The sequence below is a fragment of the Anarrhichthys ocellatus genome, unplaced genomic scaffold (genome assembly GCF_004355925.1).
Source record: "Anarrhichthys ocellatus isolate YVR2014 unplaced genomic scaffold, GSC_Weel_1.0 scaffold4, whole genome shotgun sequence".
In the NCBI taxonomy this organism is placed as follows: Eukaryota; Metazoa; Chordata; class Actinopteri; order Perciformes; family Anarhichadidae; genus Anarrhichthys; species Anarrhichthys ocellatus.
The window spans coordinates 13,813,938-13,837,002 of record NW_022280034.1 but is presented as its reverse complement, the minus strand read 5'-3'; the positions used below and the strand labels follow the sequence as shown (position 1 = coordinate 13,837,002).

The 23,065-nt window shown below is 41.2% G+C and overlaps 1 protein-coding gene across 3 annotated transcripts in view; it reads left to right on the top strand.

Moving 5' to 3' along the window:
* The window catches only part of slc39a11 (solute carrier family 39, member 11), a 110,137-nt gene that overhangs the window by 10,370 nt on the left and 76,702 nt on the right, over positions 1–23,065 (top strand). For all 3 annotated transcript variants that reach the window (XM_031842180.1, XM_031842164.1, XM_031842172.1), the window contains exon 4: positions 12,841–12,999. In XM_031842180.1, coding sequence (XP_031698040.1) covers positions 12,841–12,999 — 159 coding nt within the window. The remainder of the gene's footprint in view (positions 1–12,840; positions 13,000–23,065) is intronic.

Genomic DNA, 23,065 nt, shown 5'->3' with positions numbered 1-23,065 from the left:
AGTGGCTGCGAGGACATAGAAGTGTAGAAGCTGTGGCTAAATTGAGTCGTGAGGGTGAAGAATTGCAGGAAACAGAAACCGGGGACTTTTTTAATGACACCGTCGCAAAGACCATGTGAAATCAGTTGTTTCCATACAGGTTGTAGTGCCCTCGACAAAGGGTTGGCTAGAGTGGAGGGTAAATCGTGGGGCTAGAGATGCTTATTATCCTCTCAGCCAGTCACATTACTTGCTCATTACATTTACTACGATTGTTTTTTTCCTGTATTTCTTGGGGGGGAGGGGGGGGGGAAGTAGTCAAGAGAAAGAACTGACTGTGCGTGCAGTGATATGAAGATGGATGATTCATTTTTCTGTGTGATATTAGTGTATTTCTCTGCTGAATTTTGGTCTCATCTGGTTGATGAAAATAGAAGTAATCTTGCAATTTTCACAGACAAACAGTGCAGTATTCCTGCAATAACAATGAAATCAAACTGGGATTTCAACATTTCTGCATAAAATATTCGTATTACTCCTGCGTGCATGAGCAAGACGTGTAATTCTTCACTTAGCTCTGTGCAAATCAAATTAACTGAATCATGGACATTTCTTGCAGGATCCACTGTTTGCATAAGGAAAAAGAAAGCCAACAGTGTCTCTGCTCAGACATTTGCTTTTCAATTGTGAAACATTATGAATCAAGTTAATAATCACAGATAAACACGCCTTGTTTAACTTTACCTTGTATACTCACCAGCAACTATTGGATGGTTTGCCATAAAATTGAGTACCGGCATTCATGGTCCCCTCAGGATGAATTGTAACGATCTAGCACCATCATACAATACCATACAATAGTTTGGTTTGTGATCAAATACCTGCATGGAAGGACATTCCCATCATTCTGTGTTTGGTGCTAATTAGCAAATGTTAGCATGCTAATGCGCTAAGTTAAAGTTACTGCAAGGAATTTGTAACTGGTTATGAAACGGTCTCAATTAAATACTGAAGCCTCTATATGACCTACATTAGCAAACAAGACTATCAGTGAGAATATTGACTATTTCTATATACGTAGATATTCTTAAAGATAAGAAAAGTAGCACAAGACAAGTTTATATTTCCTTTGTAATGTTTTTCTCTGCACTCTCATTTCCTTCAGTTTTATTTGTTAACACTACTAGAACTTCTAAATTAGACAATGTGCCTCAAGGGTCTTTGGAATAGTTTGTAGCATCTCTTGCTTGCACAATGGGACTTTTTAATCCTCAATTGAATTAAAAGCTTTTCCACTGTTGTGCACCAACCCCGTCTTCTCCAACATTGCGTTCCCTTACAACTAAACTGAATCCTCAATCAGGGAAAGTTCTCAGTCGAATGCTTAGAATATAAATGCAATTTACCTACAACTACTTTTTTTTGGTAACCTTTCCAGGGAAAGACCGTTTGTATGCCCATTGGGAATTCTAACTATGGAAACAAAAAACATGCACTAGCATCAATGTTTTCTCACTGGGGGCAAGTAATGGTGTATAATTACCTCGTTTCTGGACTTAAGTGTTCTTCTGTAACTGCACTTCTGATACTTTTGGTGCTGCAGCATTTACATAATACTAACACAGGATGGTCTTGGAAGCCTTGATGACACTGTTAATTCACTTTTACTTGAGCAGTTTTGTACTGTGTGACTTGCACATTAACTTGAGCTAGAACAAAGCTAACATCTGTGGCGGGCATGATAGCTCCTCTCATTATGTATGTTTATCCTGTATGAATATGCCATTCATACCAGAACAATTGCAGTTTTCTTCAGTGATTGTATTGTAGGCTTTTATAAATCTTCTTCATAGCGCTGTAGAATTACAATACCAAGCTTTCTACTGACTGAGGATTAGTGGAAGGCTTTTCAACATGCGGAGTGAACATCGCTTCCTGTTTTCCCCCCGACTCTCAATTGGAACATGGACCTTTTGATCTGTACCTCAGTGATTAAATTCAATTATTTTTGAGCAGAATTAGATTCCAAATATTGTAAGTCTCCCAGGGTGTAATTGACATTGGTTGCTACCATTCTGTCTATCCATGCTACTGTGTTTGCTAGAAACCACTGTTTGTTAGAATACTGGATGTCTTATTGGCTGCTCATTGCTTAGTACCATAGACTCTGTATAAGAAGTGAACGTAGTCAACGTGATGTCACCCATTGTTTTGTGGAGTGCCTTTTTGAAGCCTTGAGTTCGGCGTTATGTCCGTCGCCATCTTGGATTACGGCTGCCGCCATTTTAGCATTTTGCAACATATGAACGGAAGTGACCATATTTTGACGGTGGAGGAATGACGTAGAGACGTCTTATACGGCTCTCGTAGCGGCAGCGACCTGTCAATCCCAAGGTAGCCCCGCCCTAAAGCATACCCTGCTTTATGGTCTATTTGACTCTAAATGGACCATCATTTACTAAATGAACATCATGTTGTATTGAAGAAGACTTGAAACTAGAGATTGAGACCATAAACTCATGTTTACAATGTTTACTGAGGTAATAAATCAAGAGAGAAGTAGAGTCATTTTCTCATAGACTTCTATGCAATCTGACTTCTTTTTGCAACCAGAGGAGTCGCCCCCTGATGGCCCCTAAATGTCTGTGGTGCCACTTTTCTTCCATTACCTCCCATCACTGCATTTTCTTACGGTCCTTTAGTAAATTAAGACAAATGCAATTTGACTGTTAAGCACTTAAAATGGGAATATTCAAGGTGGAAACTTTTTATGGGAATTAACAGGAAATAACATGAATGAAATGGAAATATAGGGTTTATTTTCTCAAGCGGTATTTACCATGTCATGTGCACATAGAAACTAACATTTAACCATAGCATAAGCAGACAAAATCCATTAATTTGCCAAATAAATCCATGAATTGGTCAAATACATACAATGTGAAATGTGCTATGTTGTCAATCTAATTGGGAAAGATAATTTGAAAATGTAGGCCGACAATGTGGGCTGTGTGCAAACAAACAACTAATTTAAAGTAAACAACTAATTTATGAAATGAATGTTTAAAATGGATAATTAATAGAAATAGATTACTCATTTTTGGTAACAGCTAATTACTTTGCTTTAGGGTTACTACCTGCTGGTTCACTGAAATATTGTAGAAGACATAAGACCTTGAATTGCTGTATTAGTTATGTGTATTTTCCTCCTAAATGAGTTCACTAATCAAAGGTAAAATTTTTCTCTTTAATTTGTGCAAGTTTTCCAAAATTTCCAATATTCTCCAAGCTTAGCTTTCCAGAAACTTTGTGGACATTTTCTAGGAAATGTACCGACAGTTCACAACCCTTATCATAACCAGCACTGTGGAACTATTACATGACGACGGAAGGAGACCTACAGAGAAACAAGAAATCGAGGACCGTTGAAGGACAGCACTTAAATGAGACGATGGTCGAGTTGCAGGAAGAGAAAGATGAAGTGAAAGACATCGACAGTTGAACGCAGGAACCAAGGAATGAGATCTGTTAAGCTTGGAAGAGAGAGATGAAGTGGGAGAGAGTGGACAGCTTTGAACCTTATTAGCTCCGAGACAGACGGCGGCATGATGGATGGAATGGAAGAGATGTCAGGAAGAGAGATGAATTGATCAGAGAGGGAAAATGAATGGAGGCATCTTCTTGTCACTGAGGGATTTTGCATCGACCGCGGGGGATACAGGCCATTAAATAAAAAAGAAGCTCAGAAATTGGCCCACGTTGAGAGGAAAATCCAGGCAGAACCCACCCGAGGCTCAATTTAGTCTAATCTCTATCTTGAAAGCTAGAGAGGTATGGACAGAGAACCGGTATAGATATTGAGAGGAATACATGCACAATATAGTCTGTCTTGCTCCTGTGAAGCCTCACCAGCCAAGTACTTCATGGGGGCCAGTTAACGCTCACTTTTCATGCAGGGCACTAATCAAGTTGTTTTATGCCCGTCTTTATCTTCACAATCAATCAAAAATGATCTCCATCCATCTCATTTCTCAATTTTCCGCGAGGCTTTGATCAGACGACAGAGCCACTAAACCACAGCTGGCGAAGAAATACTGCAGCTATTGTAGAAAATGGAAGAATTCAGGCATTCAAAAAGGCAATGAATCTCCTTTAGGAAAGACTATAGCTATTTATTTTGGCTTCACACAGCAAAGGGACAGAACTCATAGCATCATTCTCAAGCTCATTTTTCAGTTTGTGCGCTTCCTGTAAGTAAGGGATTTAATTGACTTTATATGAGGCTGTTGGTCCAAGATAAAAATTCAGTACATGCTAAACACATATAGACCAGAGCTTCCATATCTCCAATAACTTGCAGCTTTTGTAGGCATTGATTACGCTTTTTCCTGCTCTATATAATCTACACATACAGGGCCACCTATACGTTTAAAAATAATGAATTCATTTATACATTTCAAAAGATGCTAGCAAGCTTGTAGGCTATACAGTGCGGTCAATTCACATGTCAATATATTTTTTCGGACTGTTGTTTTTTTTGATGAGTACTTTCACACAGAAGAATATTACGCAGCGAAAATACCTCGTTACCTTCTTAGATCATTTTTAATGGCAGGTTACTATACGCAGGTTTTCAAGAGTTATATAGTCTGCAGTAGCCTTCTTAGAACAGTGACCATGTGCATCACATGTACAGAACACTTATGAAACGATTCAATTATTCACCGCTGGCTTCTTATATTGACGTTGATTGATCTCATGGAACCTCCGAACTTAGACAGGCAATCACTGATTGCAGGATTGATTACACTGCGACATGCCTCTAGATCAGGGGTCGCCAATTGGCAGACCGCGGTCCGGATCCGGACCCAGACGCCGTTGTATCCGGACCCAGGACCTAAAATCGATTTTAGTTTGACAGGGCGCTTCTATTTTAACCGGCGCAGCTTTTTCAGCCTTTACGGCACTTGTTGAGCAGTGCAGGAAACGCACCGACCAATGTGTTGTAAATCACATCACGTGATGCGGCTCAGCCAATCAAATATGGGTATTCTGACAAGTTTCCTGACTGGAGTGATATGTACACACACCGGGGGAGAGACGAGGAAAGAGAAGGAAGAGCAGGAGAATAATACGTGAGTCAGAGAAGTTCACATGATGTTCTCCAAAAAGAAAAAAGAGACCAGAGTCTTTAACCAAGAATGAACAGACTCTTATAGGTTAATTCTTCACACGGACAGTTTATAACCAGTGTGTCTCATATGTTCAGAGACCGTGACGATTATTAAAAGCGGTAAATGAAGCGACACTACCAGACAAAGCACAACTCTTTTGAGCAAACGTACCCACTCACATCTGAATGAAGTCACAGAAAATAAACCTAAGAGCCCATTATGATCAGAATCTAACACGTTAATTCACTGCCCAACAATGATGTTAACAGAGAGAATAGAGCTGAAACAAGTGGTTTAATAACCACAGATAAAGATCATGCTCACTGATTTATCTTGTTAGAAGATGAGAAAAATATAATATTGTGGCTTTTTTTATTGACATCACTTCACACCTGAATGAACTGAATTTAAAGCTGCAGGACAATTCAGTGAAATAAATTTTTCTAAAATGAATTACTTTATTTTAAGATGCACATTTTTGAAAAGCTTTCTGTTATGTCAGTTATTCTTTAATCCAGCTCTTATTTTACTTGAAAGTAGAGAACATGTATTTATGTATTTCTATGTATTATATATAATCCATCTAGTTAAATTTGAAAACTGAGATTAATATTTGTTAAAATATAATTGATGTGCACGTTCTTCTTTATTTGATTTGACAGTTGTTGACTACACAGACATGTTACTACTACTAGACTTCTTGAATATGTTTATATATATATGGCACAATATAGCCACAATAGCGCAAGTTAGATATTATTGTAATGTTCCGGACCTTTGCCCGAGGAGATTTTCTCAATCTGGACCTTTTGGAATGTTAATTGAATACCCCTGCTCTAGATGATTACCCTCGAGTGTTGTAAGATCGGAGCACCCATGACAAGAGTCCCTAATGAAAAAAGCATTTTGAGATTCTTTCGAGAGCAGTTTGTTTAGGCTACAACTTTGTCTGTCTTCCTGTTTATCTTCGACGAGCATAATTAAAAAGGAACAATTATTCATTCTGCTTGTTGCAAGGAGGAATGTATTGATAAAAAAACGAACAACAAAAAAGTATTTCAAACTTACTTTTGCAGAATTAGTTATTGGAAATGTATCGGCTACCACTCTATCAACTGTCAACCCAATGAAACACAAAGCCTGCTAAAGACTGGCTGTGTTAAGGTCAGGATGTATGGAGTGTGCGTTTTATTACAGTAGTTCTAATACTATTTCTGTGATTACACGTATGTTCATTAACAATGTGTATTGCACTTTCAGCTGTGTGCAACGTTTAGTAGTTGGTGGTTTTGGAAAATCTATTTGAGTTATTTATTCATGAACAACAGAGAGTATATGGCCCCGCTTTAAATATTTCAGTCTGGACCAATCGCACCACCAACAGTCACGCTGCTAGTGTGCCTACAGAAAAGAAAGGGTTAGAGATCTTTCCTCCATGACTTTTTCCTCATTCCCATTGTGTGTTTTGTAGACGTACAGTTCGACACGAATTCCGGCCTGAGGAGGATCCCGTGTTTTGCTGTGTGTGCTGTCTCAGATATTATTTATGGCTTGAGTTACCCATGCAAGTGCCCGCCCACTCATTTTCCAAAGCTAACTAGAGCTTAACAGACGCAGTTCACTCTGACAATTCTTGTCTGAAACAACGTCCGATATTGAAATAAAGTAAAAATAGGAAGAAAACAACGCTCATTTCCGATTGTAGTTTTTGCACGAGCCTTCCCTAAATACTCGTGCTAATGCATGCAATGTTCTGTTCACATGTTCATATGTACACAGAGATATTTCTCATATCTCCATCTAAACGTTGCTGCAAAAGGCTTTGTATTTAGCTCTCAGTGAGGTAACAAAGCAGTAATTGGATGCTAGCATCGGTGTGAGACCCATGTTTTAAAAGCCTTCGAGAATCTTGAACTGAGACTTGAGTGAGACGGGAGATTGTGAAATGGACCGAGGGTTTTGGCTGTTTGAAATAGAAATTAGAGAGAAACCACAAAAAAAAGAATAGAAGTCATTTACTCATGGTGGAAGGTAAAAAGAGGAAGAACTAATATTGGTAATACATTCACAGGAAAAGTAGAGAAACTGAAACCAATAGAATGTTGCACTATTCAGGGGTATTAAATACGATTCATTCATTAACCTTGGACTCCTCAGGTATCAGCATCTGTACCCGTCCACACCTGATCAGCCGGAGGGCTGTGTTCACAGAATGCTGGCCTCAGACAAATGAGATTTTTTCTCTCTCTTTGCCCTTTTGTAACACCGATCAGCATAATTGATGCGAGTGTTCTGTGCGGGGTTAAGTGAAGTCATGTTGTTATAACATTTCTGGGTGTTGAAGTTAAATATTTCGAGCTGTTTTCCCTCGCCGCCATTTGGAGCTGACAGCATGTTAAATTGATTACTGCCGCTTTGAACCCAACAGTGTTTATTACAGAGTCGCCCGTATTTGTGTGATGAAACACCGGACTGTTTTTCTATTTCAGCCATATTGTTATTCCATTCCTTTTGTCCTTGGGGCAAAAAAACCCCCAATGCATGACAAGAAAAACTATTTATTTCCTCTTTGTTTGGTCTTTTAGTTCCATTGACAGGCTTCTGAGCTGATTTTACAATGAAAAACTGTATTTTGTGAGCATACACCAGTTACACAACAGCAAAACCAATTATCTTTCCTTATTTGTCATCATTTTCAGTGTAGCGAAGTAAAGTTAGGAAATGACAATAAAAATCTGCATCAGGGTTTGTTGTTCAAATATTGTACCAAAAACTTAAAATGTGTTTTGAGGAAAATTGAAGTTACATTTTTGACACCCTAAAAATCAACCCACATCATTTATTTTTGTGTTTTAATTTCTAAAGCAAGCTGACGTAGCATGATGCATGGAACAGTGTATGTGTCTCATTGTAACAATTTTTCTAATAGCCTCCTATTGCAAAATCAAACTATAAAACAGCACGACTAGAAGCCGCCTCATATTCTGCATGGAAACAGTAATGCTAAGCTATTCACCTCAATAACTGGGCTTATCTCTCGTGCAGACTCTCTTTAAATGAGCGTGGAGCAGCCATGCTCGCGAGTCAAGTTTGCGTGAGAAGAGATGCGTGAGAAGAGATGCGTGAACACATGCGCGGGGATTCACCCGGAAAGGAATTAAACTAAGACAGCACTACTGCTAGTTGTAAGGGTCACAAAATGGTGAAATGATCATACAGAGGGCAACATTATCATACAAATACGACAATTATCGCACATCTTGCAACTCTGGTTTGATTTGCCTCGCCTTAGGCTGTAGAAGAAATAGTTTGTCACTTTTTTTTTTTACTCTCTTTCTGGCTGAGCGTTAGATTTAAAGAGTGATACCTCTCTCCTGTCTGTCCAGTAAATATGAAGCTACAAGCAGAGGTCATAAACCCACAAATGTTCATTTTTACAGCCTAAACAAACTAAAGACACCGTTTGAATTAATGAGCTTTAAAGGTGCTGGGAGGCAGATTTTTTCCAATCTTCAGAAAGAGCCAGGTTGTTTACCCGTTTCCAGTCATTAGGCTAAGCAGACAGCGTGGCATTGAACTCTCAGCAAGAAGGCAAATAAGTGTAATTAATTAAAAGTGAACACCAATATTTTTATCTTATTTTTATATAAATTGCAATAGCTGTTGTCCATGAAACCATCTCAAAAGATTGGGTGTAAATGTCATGGAAATTACAATCATGTTTTTCTCTGAAAGTACTACAATCCGGAGACGTCTAAATGTCAGAATTGATGTCAAATGAATCAATCCGTTAAGAGACCGAGCACATATATTCTCATACAGAGCACACATATAAAGTTATGTTCCTGCATTTACATTTGGTGCACCCATAAGGCTTGGCAGCCGTAACAGCAGTGTGCCAAGCGGCTCACTTTATGTGCGCTCTAGATTGTTGCTAATTAACATGTAGACCGCTCCCCACCGTGAGTCAATTTGCACTGAAGTACATCGTGTTCTCCGGATCGCAGCATTGCACCCTTGATCGGCAGACCGTGGAAAGGGAACACGAAGCCGGTGTTGAAGATAAAAATAATCCCCTCAAGAGTGTTCTGTTCCCGTGGTTATGGCTTTATGTGGCTTGGTGTATATATGAGCAAAGTCTCTAACAAGTCTGCAAGTCAATACAAAGGCATAGATTTAGATTACCTAGATTTAAAAAAAGAAAAATGGAAACCTGGAACTCTACATTGCAAAATAAGCAAAGTGTAGACGCTCTACTGGTGTCACGTTGAAGATGATGTCACGGCTGTTTCATGCGGCGTCGCTACTGCGATCAGCAGATAATCCTGCCTTCACTGAGGGGCTACTATCCGCAGTGGGAATGGAAATAGGACCAGGTACCTAAAGTCTAGAGTCGAGAGTCGTGGAGTCCCACGCGGTGGAAGTGAGGCATAATAATAATGGAAAAGTATACAATGGAAGCCAACTGGGCGAATGTGACTAAGTGGAGAGCAGGGCCGTCCTTCAATCAGAGGATCGGCGGTTCGATCCCCGGCTCTGGCTCCGCTAGTCGCATGTTGATGTGTCCTTGAGCAAGACACTTAACCCCAAAATTTCTCCCGTAGCCGTATGCCTACAGTGTATGAATGTGATAGAATCTGAATTGTAAGTCGCTTTGAATAAAAGCGTTTGCTGAATGACTGTAATGTAATGTAACTCAATTATTAAATGGGCGGCTGCTTCTACTCAGAGGGCCTCTCAAACCAGTGCTTGAATTCAGACCAAACCCAAGAAAGTCCTTCCTCTCTAGTAAAGCTTTTTCAGTGCAGAGATTGAAACATGCTCCAGGCTCTGTGCAAACGAACATGCATGTGTGTCGAAAAGATAAGTTCAAGGCAGAACATACTCATTTCTCAACCTTTTTCATTCAGCCAATCAGCTCTTTTGAGTCTGCTAACGTGTCGACGAGATGTGGGAGATGTGTGCGCCGGCTCCTCTGCCAATCTTTGCAACATACAGTTACCCATAACACACTCGACGTTATTTAAATTATTTTCTGCAATCCGCTTATTTAAATTTGTTTGTAGAATAATTGTATTTATTTTAATTGTTAGCTAACTTTAGTTTTGAGTTTAGTTTCTTCTTGGCTTCTGTTCGATATCTTTGCCCCACTTCTGTTGCCAGTGGAGAGATGAAGATGCCAAATACATACAAAGAAATTTTTATTCCACCCACTGCGTCATTTAAATCCAGCTTTCTGCTTCTACCTGTATAACTATGTTCCCTCTTCTTTGCTCGTTACCCGTTCACATGAATTGTACTGTAAAAGTAGGTGCAGATTGTTTTTATGCCTCCGAGCCGGCAACAGCTGCGACATTATGTTTTCGGGTTGCCGTCGGGTCCATTCTCTTAAATCCAATATCCTGGATGGAATTTCTTCAGATTTGGCACTAACGTCCACCTGTACACAAGGATGAACTGATTTAGATTTTGGTGTTTAAAGGTCTTGGTCACTGTGACCTCTCGTCCGGCCCATTCTTGTGAACGCCACATCTCAGGAATGCCTCAATTAAATTTGATCAAATTTGGCCCAAACCGTCCGCTTCAACTCAAGGATGACCTGATTAGAATTTGGTGGTCAAAGGTCACTGTGACATGTTTTTGGCAATAACTGAGTCATACGTATGCTGATTAGGACTTTCAAATACGTTTCTAATGAAATGGTGTGAAAGTGATGACATTTTGAACAGACATCGACGTAAACTGCAACTTGACTGGTTGTCAGAGGCATACAGCCGCTGATCATTAACATGAAAGTGGAATGACATCACCGCTGATTGGACCTGTTTGGGAGCATCAAGACAGGTCATACTGTTCTGTCCTCTGCAATCATGGCATCAACATGAATAAGACTGGAATACAACTCTTGGGTTTTCCATAATTCACACGTTTTTTAGCTCGCAGATCCAAACCGAGTGAGTTGCAATCAAACTTTGGCCTTGTTATCCTCTCTCTGAGTGACAAAGCTGACTAGAATTGATGCTAGCTGTACATTTCTTCTGAGTGCTGGAGCCGACTGCAGACGAACAATATGCCTCCACTACTCTTGATTGGCAGGGCTGAACGCACACTCCTGTTTTGCATTTCCGCTGCTGATACCGGGTTATATGTATGATTGGCATGTATTTGTGCTAAACGGTGTTTACAGCTTGAAAAGACAAAACTAGTGTGTTCAAACATACAGGACCCTGCCTTCTCTATTCTGACTCTGACAGCTCACACACAAAAAAAGCTGTCAGTGTTAAGTAGTATATTAGTGTTCTTCATTTCCTGAAGAAAATGTGTGTTATTGCTGCATCTGCTACTGCCGCTCGCCGGCCCAGCTTCTGGAAAGGGTTCCAGCAAGAAGTGTTGTTGCACGTCTGAAGATACCACCCACAATCGGGGGTAATTAAATAACGCCCTGAAGAGATATGGCTGCGTTGTTGACAGTCATAAGGTGGAGCTATTGGTGCCATGCTTCAATATGTCGTGAACATGTTTATGGAGGAGCTGTGTACCAAGTTTCATCTTATTAAAGACAACAGAAACGTAGATTCTATTGGAACAGAAGCACCCCCCTGTTGGTAGAATTGTATCAAATGCTTTTGCATTGTGGCTGTATGTACAACATTGTATATTTGCAATTCAATTTAGCATTGAAGAGTTTTGGCCCGTTAAGTGTATGTTGGAAATCAGCAAATGAACACGGAACAAATGAACGGGATTGTAACGGGATTGTCGTCGCATTAGAAGACCGGAAACAATTGAAAAATATTCACAACTTTAGAGCAGCGCTGTACTGTGACGCACACAGAAGGAATGGTTTGGCGGGAAGTTGGATGCTGAAAAACACGTCCTGCTAAAGCACAAGCAGTCCTCGAGGTAGAGGTTTGGTGTGTAGGATTTGGGGGGGGTCTATTAGCAAAAAATATAATATAATATTCATAAATATGTTCTCATTAATGTATAATCACCTGTAAACTTTAGAATTGTTGTGTTTTCCATAGCTTGTAATGAGCGCTTTAAGTCTCGTCCGCCATGTTGCACCTCTGTTTCTACGGTATCCCAGAATGGACAAACCAAACAGTGGCTCTAGTGACAGCCTTTTGCATTTTTGAAGGTACATGAAGGCCACCGTAGTTCTCCGACATGCTTGGAAGGGAAAGGAAAGGAAAGGGCTATTCAGTTGCCTCTAAATCCGACACACTGGTGCTTTAAGATGGGAGGTGGACAAGAGAATATAATAGCCTACTAAATGATTTAACCTAGCCTACTGAATTTTGTAAGGAGCCATCCCAAAATATGCCAGTAAAATAAGAACATTAAGATTAAATTAAAATATACAAAAAAGAAATGTAAAAATCTGTTAATTGCCATGATAATGATAATTGAATGAAAAAAGAAATCATTAAGTTCATTTACGTTATTTAGTTGATTTCAGCATCATAATACTTGAGACTATCTGTACGAGACTCGTCCAACCGACCGGTTTATACCTGAGAGAAAAGTATGCAACTCTCTTACATTACTTATTCATGTAACTTAAGAAGGAAGCATACCAGTGTTTCTTAATTAAGGCCCAATGGATGAGAAACAAAGACAAGTGACTTGTTTACCATGAACATTTTGTTATTTACTCTCTTCTCCTTCTCCTCGCGTCTCTCAGGTAATGCTGGCTGCTTCCTATTGGTCATTGCTGGCCCCGGCAATCGACATGGCGGAGGATTCTGGGAAGTACGGCTCATTCGCTTTCTTGCCCGTGGCCGTGGGATTCACACTCGGGGCGGCCTTTGTCTACTTCGCTGACCTGGCCATGCCCCTGCTGGTAGGAACTCTCTCACACAAAGTATATTATGTACTGAAGACAGTGTTATGAATGCAACAGATGGAGACATAGTACTACTCCTGTTAATGTGTTATCATCCAGGGAACTAGAAGGACATCAAGACAGACAGCTACTTTATCTTCAGGGACATTCTATTGAACGGCAAAAACAGGCAACAGATTTATAGATAAACTGTAAGAAGTAATCTGTGAGAAGTCCCTGAAGGTATATAACGTCAGTAACATAGGTAAAAAAAAGTGGTGTATGCTTTTATTTAGTGTCTGGTATAAGTACAGCTTAAATTTTCAGTACAGCAGAAAATGAACCAAGGCACCGATTCTCTGAGAAGTGTGTAGAAAGGATGTTGTCTGAGGTGATTCTGAACAAGATTGTGCTTTGTTCAAATTGCCCTTCACTGATCTCTGTGTGGCATGATTGACCCTTCATTAATCCCCGCCCCCACGCTGCTACACTGTCAAGCTGTCAGAGCTACCAAAAAGATTCTCATTATGAACGTAGGTGTATCACGATGAAAAGAAAAACGATGAAGATGTCTATTATTAGTACACACAGCTGTCAAGCTGGCATCTTGTTGAAGGTTGCCTGTTCAGTCATTACATCCAGGTCAAATAAGACGATTGGACTTGCTTATTACAGTCCCGCTAATGCCACAGATAGGTCTTTTTTTTTTGTCAGAACATTTGATTCATTGATTGCTGAGAGGATGTAATGAGAATTTCAATAAAAATATCAAAATGTTTTTGAAGATTACCAACTCTACCTTGAGGGAAAAAATAATTTCCTGTAAAGCAGGGTTGTTTTTTTTTCACTGTTACAATCATTGAAAAGCTAAAGCAGCATTTTTACACATTCAGTAGACCTTTAGTAGCTGGCGTAGCATAGAAGCGCTAACTCGTAGTTGTTGAAGTGCTAACACGCTCTGCAAATGTTAGCTCCATATGTTTTTAGGTAGAAACGTAACGTTTTACAAACGTATATCTGGAACGATTGCATGACAGTCTATGGAGCAGAGCCCAATCTTTTTCCAACCCTGGTTAAAGCTGGCCGATGCTGCGCTGTGATGGGCTGTTCTGCGTTCGAGGGTGGGACTAAGCAAAAGGTCAATTGTGATAAACTTATCGTGCATATGGTGGAAAGTTGTACAGCCACACGCGTGTGCCTGTGTGGATTCTGTTGTGTACAGTTGGTACATTAGCAGTTGGCCTTGTTGTTCATGATATTGGCCTATGTGATGTGTGTGCAGCGTGAAAAGCCTAGTTGAAAAGCCCCCCCCCCCCCCAACACACACACCCCGGGCATTTCACCCACTTCCTGAAGCACACTCAGACAAGATGACACACATTCATGTAAACACACACACACAAATACAAACGGCATCCAGGTTTTTCTCTGTAATATTACCCTTTTCTTGCAGTCAACAGATGGACACACATATTGCCACACATATTACAAATCTAAATGAACTAAATCCCTAATTGGCCAAGACTTTGACTCGATTTTTGTCAGTACATTTTTTATTGTTTTGGAGACACTTTAAAAATTTTACTTTCTTTTCATGACGCGACATAGTGGATTTATATTTTCCCACCGTCCTGTTCTCTTTTCATTTCTGCCCTTTCACATTTACATAGCTTTTATTTGGGCTCAAGTGATACTTTCATTTCATTTTTTTAGAAGGTGAGGTTCAAATAAAAATTCATTTCTGATGTAAATACTAAAACAGATGTTTGTTTATGACGAAGAGATTCACATACAGACAGTAGCTTAGTCTATATAAAGTGTGCATGTGGTATGTTAAATATTCAGTGATGTTTGGGACTTGAAGTGGTTGTAGATGTGTGAGCTTTTCATTCTGCCTCACCAGGAATTTGCTTGTAATGGTCAGTTATAATGAAATAGTCGAACTTGGACCTGCCACCCCCTTTGTTGTGCTGTTGTCTCAACTGGTGAGCAATGACACAATGAAGACACGTTTGCCACTAAAAAAGATTGTGATGAAAACTGTCGACCAACAGAAAAGAGGCACAGCTCCACTGCAAGTCTGATTGGTCTGACAGGTAGTCATCAAGATATAATCCAGTCATCTCCCGCCTCTCCACTCTACTCAAAAGGGGGCTACTTGGCCGGCTGACCTCTGTGGCGTGAAACCACCCTAGCAGTTGTTCAGTAGCAGCACTCTGGTCGTCTGAGGCAGAGGGGAGCCCCTGACAATAGATCTGTTCCAGTACTGATGGCCTTTCTTGCAGCACTCAGGCTTTCCAGCCAATTGTGTCAAATGGGTTTCATTTGTCAAGGCTCAAAGCCTTCACTAAGGGCACATGCTGGTCAGAAGGATTTACAGCAGGCCAGCAGTTAGTGTGCAGTACCAGGTTCAATTAAGTCTGATGAATGAAACTGAATTAACACTTACAAGTCATTGTATATGCCAAGACAAAAAAGGCATAATTGACCAAAACAGAATATTAATCACACTGCAGACTCAAAACCCAACGGTCCTGAAATAACGATGTTGAAGCCAGTGTCTGATGTACTGTAGCAATATGTTATACACTTCGGTGTTCTTGTTCACTGTCAGACAGGGCTGTAGCCGGTGTTTTTGTTGTAACAAGTTAGAGATACCAAACTTATCGTAAATAGCTCTTTTCAGCCTGATGAACATCGCATGTTGTTGAGCAGGCATCATTTTACCTAAACCTACCTAAACCACTAAGTAAGGCTGCCTTTTCTACTCCATGAAATGAGACGTACTGTATATTGTCAGCATATATCTCTTTGCCCTTGGATCCCAAATATCATGATGCACTTTACCAGTGCTTCCCACAGGATTTTGTGAGACTGTGATGGGTGGACCTCTGACCCAGGTCCATGCTCCATGCTCCTCTGTAAGTACATGTTGTAATATTTAAAAATGCGTCAATCTGGTGCACTTTGACAGAAAAATGAAGGGGCTAGATCTATGAAGAACTTCATGCTCTAGTAAGAAATGTAACCATAAACCCACTGGTTGTACGGATAGCAATGACGACGACACGGCAAAATAACATGTCAAGAATAGCACCCTCGACTCCCAGCAGTTTTGTACATGTACACACAAGATGTTCATGGTCCCTGCAGTTCTGCAGCAGGTGTGAACGTGCTGGTCTTCAGCTTACTGAATATTACTCCTTTACGCCTGTAGCACTACTTGCTGCATCATATCATTCTTGTCGTTCATCCTTCATCATTTCAGTGTCATTTCGTTCTTTTGACTTTCCAACTACTCATCCACTTTCACCTCTGCTTTATTCCCTTATCTTGTAGTTGTTCCCACATATTCCACCTCTAGTCTTCCTCCTTCTTCTTCCTCTTCTGCCCTTTCATTCTTTGGCGCCATGGTGACAGTAGTGGACAACGTGGGGCTGTGAGCCTGTGACAAAAGCCACCGCAGAATCAACTGGGAACATAGGGGGGGGGGGGGTTCTTCCACACACAGCAGGGGGCCATCGGTGTTTGGACAGCTGCTAGTGCCACTTTTACTGGCTCCTCAACAAACAGTGGGACTGAATGAGAAGAACCACTGAGGAAGGGCAAGGTGGACAGAGAGAGAGAGCTGGGCTTGACAGGGAGAGAAGGATGGGAGCGATAAGGTAACGGACACAGGAGAGGACAAGAGAGGGAGAGCGGTTGGCAGAGAGCACAGGGGGGAGCTGAGAAAGCTTCCCGGCTTGGTGATGAAAACCAGGTAACCATGGCACTGTGTAATGGTTCCAATAAGTTTATCACCACTCCTATTTTGCTGTTTCTTCCCACACATCTCTACCCTTTCTACTTTCTACCCCTCACACTGAGGAAAATCTACAGGGCGTTAATTAACATCCTAAAATCTAAATTAAGTTTTTCGTTTTAGGACCATGTAATGCAGATTACGTTCTTATTTCTACACGCCAGCGGTGGGGGGAGAGTTTTTCTCCCCGCAATAACAAAATATGAGCTGGAGTGTTGGAAGCCATGCATCGTCACACTTGGCTCAGTAATTGTTGAGCAATTCGTTTTTAGTATTGGATAGATGAGATGGAGTTGGTACAATGCACCAAGCAATTTGTCCTCAGCATATCTGCTCTCATGGATTAACAGAAAACATCAAATTTCCCCCAGCTATAAATGTTCCATTCATAGTGTAGAATGACAGTAATTTAGCATGACAATCATAGCGACCAGCACAGTGCACCAGGTTAAGTGGGCCTCGGCACCGTGAGCAAACCAAAGCGCACCACTTATACTCGCTAAATATCGTAGGGCCGTGTTTCGATTACTCATTATATTCTCAACCAGTCTCATTACAGCCAATAGCAGTGGCACACTTCAAAGGCCCACCTAGTGGAGAGGAAAGTTCAGACCGGCTTCTCCAAGTAGGAAAATAAGATTCTTGTCTGAGCGGTGTAGGGAAGTTAGAGGCAACCAGACCTACCCAACCAAAAATAGTGGCAACCGTGCAAGATGCAGCCACCGAACTTGACAGATGTGTAGGTGAGATAAAAAATGAAGGCAGAGTGTGAAGATGGTGGTGGTCTGGGCAAAGCACCCCGGAAGTACAGTAGGGGGGTAGAAAGAGGGACAGTGACAATTTCCCTGTAAAGAAGAAAAGTTCTCAGAGTTTTGCATCGCTACTAGTAAAAGTAAAAAGCACAGCAGCAAATATCAGGACGAGGATACCCGTTTGGAAGATGAGGAGCCAAGCTGTCGCAGGTTTAAGTGGTTTCAGGAAGCAAGAACTCTATCCAGATAGAGGAAAAGATTGGGATGTTCGAGAAAGTAATGAAAGACAGGCAGAGAAGTGAAGTCATAGGGAATGTTCCAATTTCTCTTTTATCTTTTCAAACTCTCACTTGTCACTCCTCAGAGTGTTTGCTTGTTTTCGCACGGTCTCTGATTCGTCGGCTCTCACTTGAATGAAATACAGTGCTATTTTCTCAATTTCTTATCTTCCGAGTACCCCCCTACTAGCCATCACCATAACAACAAATAGTGATCGGGGGGGTGGAAACACTGCGAAAAGGCAGTGTTTGCAGCCTGGTGTGGGAGCATTGCATCTTTATACAGTATATCGCCGGGTCTGGGTTTCCTGTCCGCAGTGTACAGGAGGCACTTCGCCAAATGGACAGCAGTAACAATGACCAGAGCACAGCAAACACATGACATCTTTACTGTTTACCGGGTCTGGAGGAATGGCTGTCTCACTGGAGTGACCGGCTGGGGAGGGTTAGTGATGGTTACCCAGGCGGAACGTCTCTGTAACTGGGACAGGACAACTATACAATAACGCCAAGCTTGTTTTGAGAAGCTTTTTTATACTCAAAGTCCTTTACTCCATCAGTTTGCTATTTTATTCAAGGGCCGGGAAGAGGCCTAAGGAAGCAACTACAGGGTATGAACACAAATCTGTATTTTTTGGGTGTAAAATTACTGATCGTCTTCTGTTAGTCAACATTGATTTGCATCATGTTCTACGGGCATCATGTTCTACAGGCATCATGTTCTACAGGCATCATGTTCTACAGGCATCATGTTCTTTAGGCATCATGTTCTACAGACATCATGTTCTACAGGCATCATGTTCTACAGACATCATGTTCTACAGGCATGTTCTTTAGGCATCATGTTCTTTAGGCGTCATGTTCTACAGGCATCATGTTCTACAGGCGTCATGTTCTACAGGCGTCATGTTCTACAGGCGTCATGTTCTTTAGGCATCATGTTCTACAGGCGTCATGTTCTACAGGCATCATGTTCTACAGGTGTCATGTTCTACAGGCGTCATGTTCTACAGGCATGTTCTTTAGGCATCATGTTCTACAGGCATGTTCTTTAGGCATCATGTTCTTTAGGCATCATGTTCTTTAGGCATCATGTTTTACAGGCATCATGTTCTTTAGGCGTCATGTTCTACAGGCATCATGTTCTACAGGCATCATGTTCTTTAGGCATCATGTTCGACAGGCATCATGTTTTACAGGCATCATGTTCTACAGGCATCATGTTCGACAGGCATCATGTTCTTTAGGCATCATATTCTTTAGGCATCATGTTCTACAGGCATCATGTTCTACAGACATCATGTTCTACAGACATCATGTTCTACAGGCATGTTCTTTAGGCGTCATGTTCTTTAGGCGTCATGTTCTACAGGCATCATGTTCTACAGGCATGTTCTTTAGGCATCATGTTCTTTAGGCGTCATGTTCTACAGGCGTCATGTTCTACAGGTGTCATGTTCTACAGGCGTCATGTTCTACAGGCATGTTCTACGGGCGTCATGTTCTACGGGCGTCATGTTCTACGGGCGTCATGTTCTACGGGCATCATGTTCTACGGGCATCATTTTCTTTAGGCATCATGTTCTACGGGCATCATGTTCTACAGGCATCATGTTCTACAGGTATCATGTTCTTGGGTTGTCCGTGTTCGTCCGTCCGAACGTCTGGAGGGGGTTTCTTTGAAGGAAACAAGGATGAATTGCTTAGATTTTGGCGGTCACAGGTCAAGGTCACTGAGTCTTCACAAAACATATTTCCGGCCATAACTTAAGAATTGATATGCTATTTATCACAATTTCTACAAGGACAAAATTATGAAGTGATGACAGTTTGGACAAACACAGATGTAAAGTACAGCTTGGCTGGTTGGGCGGACGCATACGACTGCAAGGTGGTCATGTCGTCTGGTCTCGTAGCCCGAGCATGTTTGTGATTCCTCTGCTAATAATCTGTTTCGTATGATGCAGTGGGATCAATTTGTTAACATTTTAATAGCTCTTTATCGAGGCCCACTGGAGTAATGCACACAAGGCTTGGCTCGCTTGAAGCACAGCCGTCTGGGAAACCTTTAATGTGTCACTCTGTCTCTCTCACACACACACACACACACACACACACACACACACACACACACTGGAGAACCATAAGGAACCGTAAGGAACCATAACTGATTTAATGAGCCATTCGCAGTTTCACTGTACCGGCCGTGTGTACTTAGACTTGCATGGCTTAATCTTTGAGACAAGCATATGCTTCTCCAGACATGGCCTAGTTACCTTTCCTCGTTACTTCCCCTCCCACGTCTGCGGGTTATCTGTATCTCAGAGGATCCTACTCGTGTTCTGACGGTACACTGCTCTCCTTATTACACCTCCACACAGAACGGCTGAGTTGACTTTATTACATTACTCTGCATCCATAACGAGATATAATGGAATCCTGCTTGCTTCTTCACTGCGCTCTGTTGTGGCGCTGCATAATGAAGGAACAATGGTTTAAAATTCATGTCCCGTTGTGTTGTTTTTTTTAACCCTTCTAGCTGTGATTGACACACTCCTTCAACCTAGTAATGATTCACTGAGCTTTGATTGAAAGTGAAATTTAATTAAGCAGAGTCTTGATTTTCTGTTCGCCTGTGTTTATTGCTCTTTTTGTCTTTTCCCCTGCTTGTCTTCTTTCTTTGAGGAGATGTCTTTGTATTAGAATACCGCACAGAACATGATCAAATACTGACCCAGACAGTAGTTCTAATGTGAAGAAAAAAGAAGTTATAAATTAGATTTGTAAATATATGAAATATATTTCCAGGGAACTTCAGGGAGTCTGATATTCAAATATTTGCACAAAATGTCAGTTCTGACATTTGCTATTTTTTTTTTTTAGTGACAGGAGAGTGTAACAAAGCTCCAATTGACTTTGCAGTCGGCGTACCGTCTCTAAATTCGTGTCACCATGATGCCCAACGACAAAATAACACCGCGTCTCTTTTCTTCTTTTACACTTTGGAATATAGAACATTGCTGCACCCACTTTAAAAAGAAAGAAAAAACGAGTCCAAGCAGCGTCAAGAAGAACTTATAAAGGCCATATTTTAACTTGAGAAGTTAATGCAAAGAAGTCTGACAACCCTGTGACCTGCAGGGAGTAATCTGCGATCACCGCCTAGATTTTTAGCATACTTGTTCTCTCCCTTTAAAAACTGCACTGAGCTCCTCCGTCCCCCATTAGAGCGCCCAATCGTTCGCACCAGAAATATCGCTCGACAGATAAAGGGGGGGTTCTTACCCGACGTGTCTGACTTCTTTTTTTTATCTGACCTATTTCAACCAAACTGTGCTTTGATAATGTGGCACATGCAATTTGATGAGCTCTATTCTATCACGAGCGCATGCATATTTAACACGAGTGGCCCCACTGGGAATGAAACTTATACTCTGCAGCGTGAGCACACCGAGTCGCACAGAACCGTTCTCCTCACCTGCATATGTGTGTGCGTGTGTGTGTGTGTGTGTGTGTGTGTGTGTGTGTGTGTGTGTGTGTGATTTAGACAGTCAAAGTTACACGGCAGGAGAGATTGTAATGCGAATAGAGAAATGTTTACATGTCTGCATGAAAAAGAAAGAACTGGACACAGCTGCGTTGTCCTACATTTTGCAGATTTTGATGGCCCGGTTTGGCAGCGCAATTTTTCAAGAACATATAAAGTTGATTCAGTTTGAAACAGTATCAAAGGGACTCGACTCAATAATTCATTGCACTAGTTTCTGGTTTGTTAGCGGGGGTTTTGTTTTTTTGGCACTTGAAGATGCATATGATGCTAGGTAGCACTCTGGGACTGTTGAGGCGATCGATTCAGCAAATGGCCAAAAAACAACATACGTTTACAATCAAGTGACAAACCCCTTTAGTCGCTGTAGGAGTTCTGACTCTGGAAAGAGCGTCACTTTGTTATAGAGCCGCAAGCAGTAGAGGGAGGACGTCTGGGTGGTTGATTTCAATATAATGTCAGTGTAGCTTTAACTGCTATTTCAGTCCGTCTTCAATGTTTGGTTGTTTTCTAAAAATGGATTTATTCCAATGTTTAAACCAAAATATTTGGAGGTAAGAAATTATAAGAGCCTGAAAAAAGGTGCCGTAAGTTGCTACATCTGCCACGTGTTTTGGAATATGCCTCATGTGGAAGTTTGTCTTGAAGCTTTTTTAAGATTTTGTTTCTGTGGTTTGCATGTAGGGCAACATGCACTGGAGTCACATTCACAGGATTTTTTTTTTTTTTGCTCTTGCACTTGTATTTAATATGTTCACGTTTGTTTTCATCACCGTTTCAGACCCCATCTACTGACAAGGTGAATTAACTAATCAACTTGCACAATACGTTCTTGAGATCTGGAATGTGTGCTTGTCGGTTCCTCTAAGAACCTCCGCGGCTAACTGTTACCTATGACAACCTTCTTTGCGCGGTGAGCAAAGATATTTGCGTGTCTCTTTGGAAAAGCATTTGATTTTAAGTGTAAAGGGGGTCCAAATACTTAATTAAACCCAATGCATGGTTTTTACCCTCGTCGTTTAAGGGCCTGAACATTTGTAAAAATAAAAATAGTAATATAACGTTAAGAAACACACAAATGCTCTGGACGGCAATCATAAACTACGTATTTTTGTCGTAAAATTTGGAAGACTTCTTGTTTCTCCTTTTCGTGGAAATGAACATGGCCGTGCTATTTATCCTTATCTGTGTTTCTCAATCATGCTTACGTGCACCTATGCTAGTGCACAGGTGCACGCACACACACACATAATTCCATTAGTCACATAAATCCATGTGGACACTTTCTAACCAAGAAGAATGGCACCGGTAGAAGACCTCTTGGCGCACCTGTCACAAACCTGTTGGCACTAATATTCCGATTAATCACTCTGTGTTCAAGGCTCTTATACATGCAGCATGCATACGCCCCAGTATGGAGCCCTTTGAAGGCCTCTCTGTGCCCCGTGCTAATGTGTCGCCCATTAACGTTTATTTAATGAATAAATACAATATCTATTTACCGAGTTTTGTAGGTCCACATATATTTATTCACCGCTCTGATTGGCCACGGAGGCTTTCATCTTTCTTCTGTCCCTCCATGTTGTTCCACCCAGTGCCCTTGACTCACTCTTCCACCTGCATTTGTGAAGTGAGGCCACTGTAATTGCATCTCTGAACCCCCCCCCCCCCCCCCCCCCCCCCCCCCCCCCCCCCCCCCCCCCCC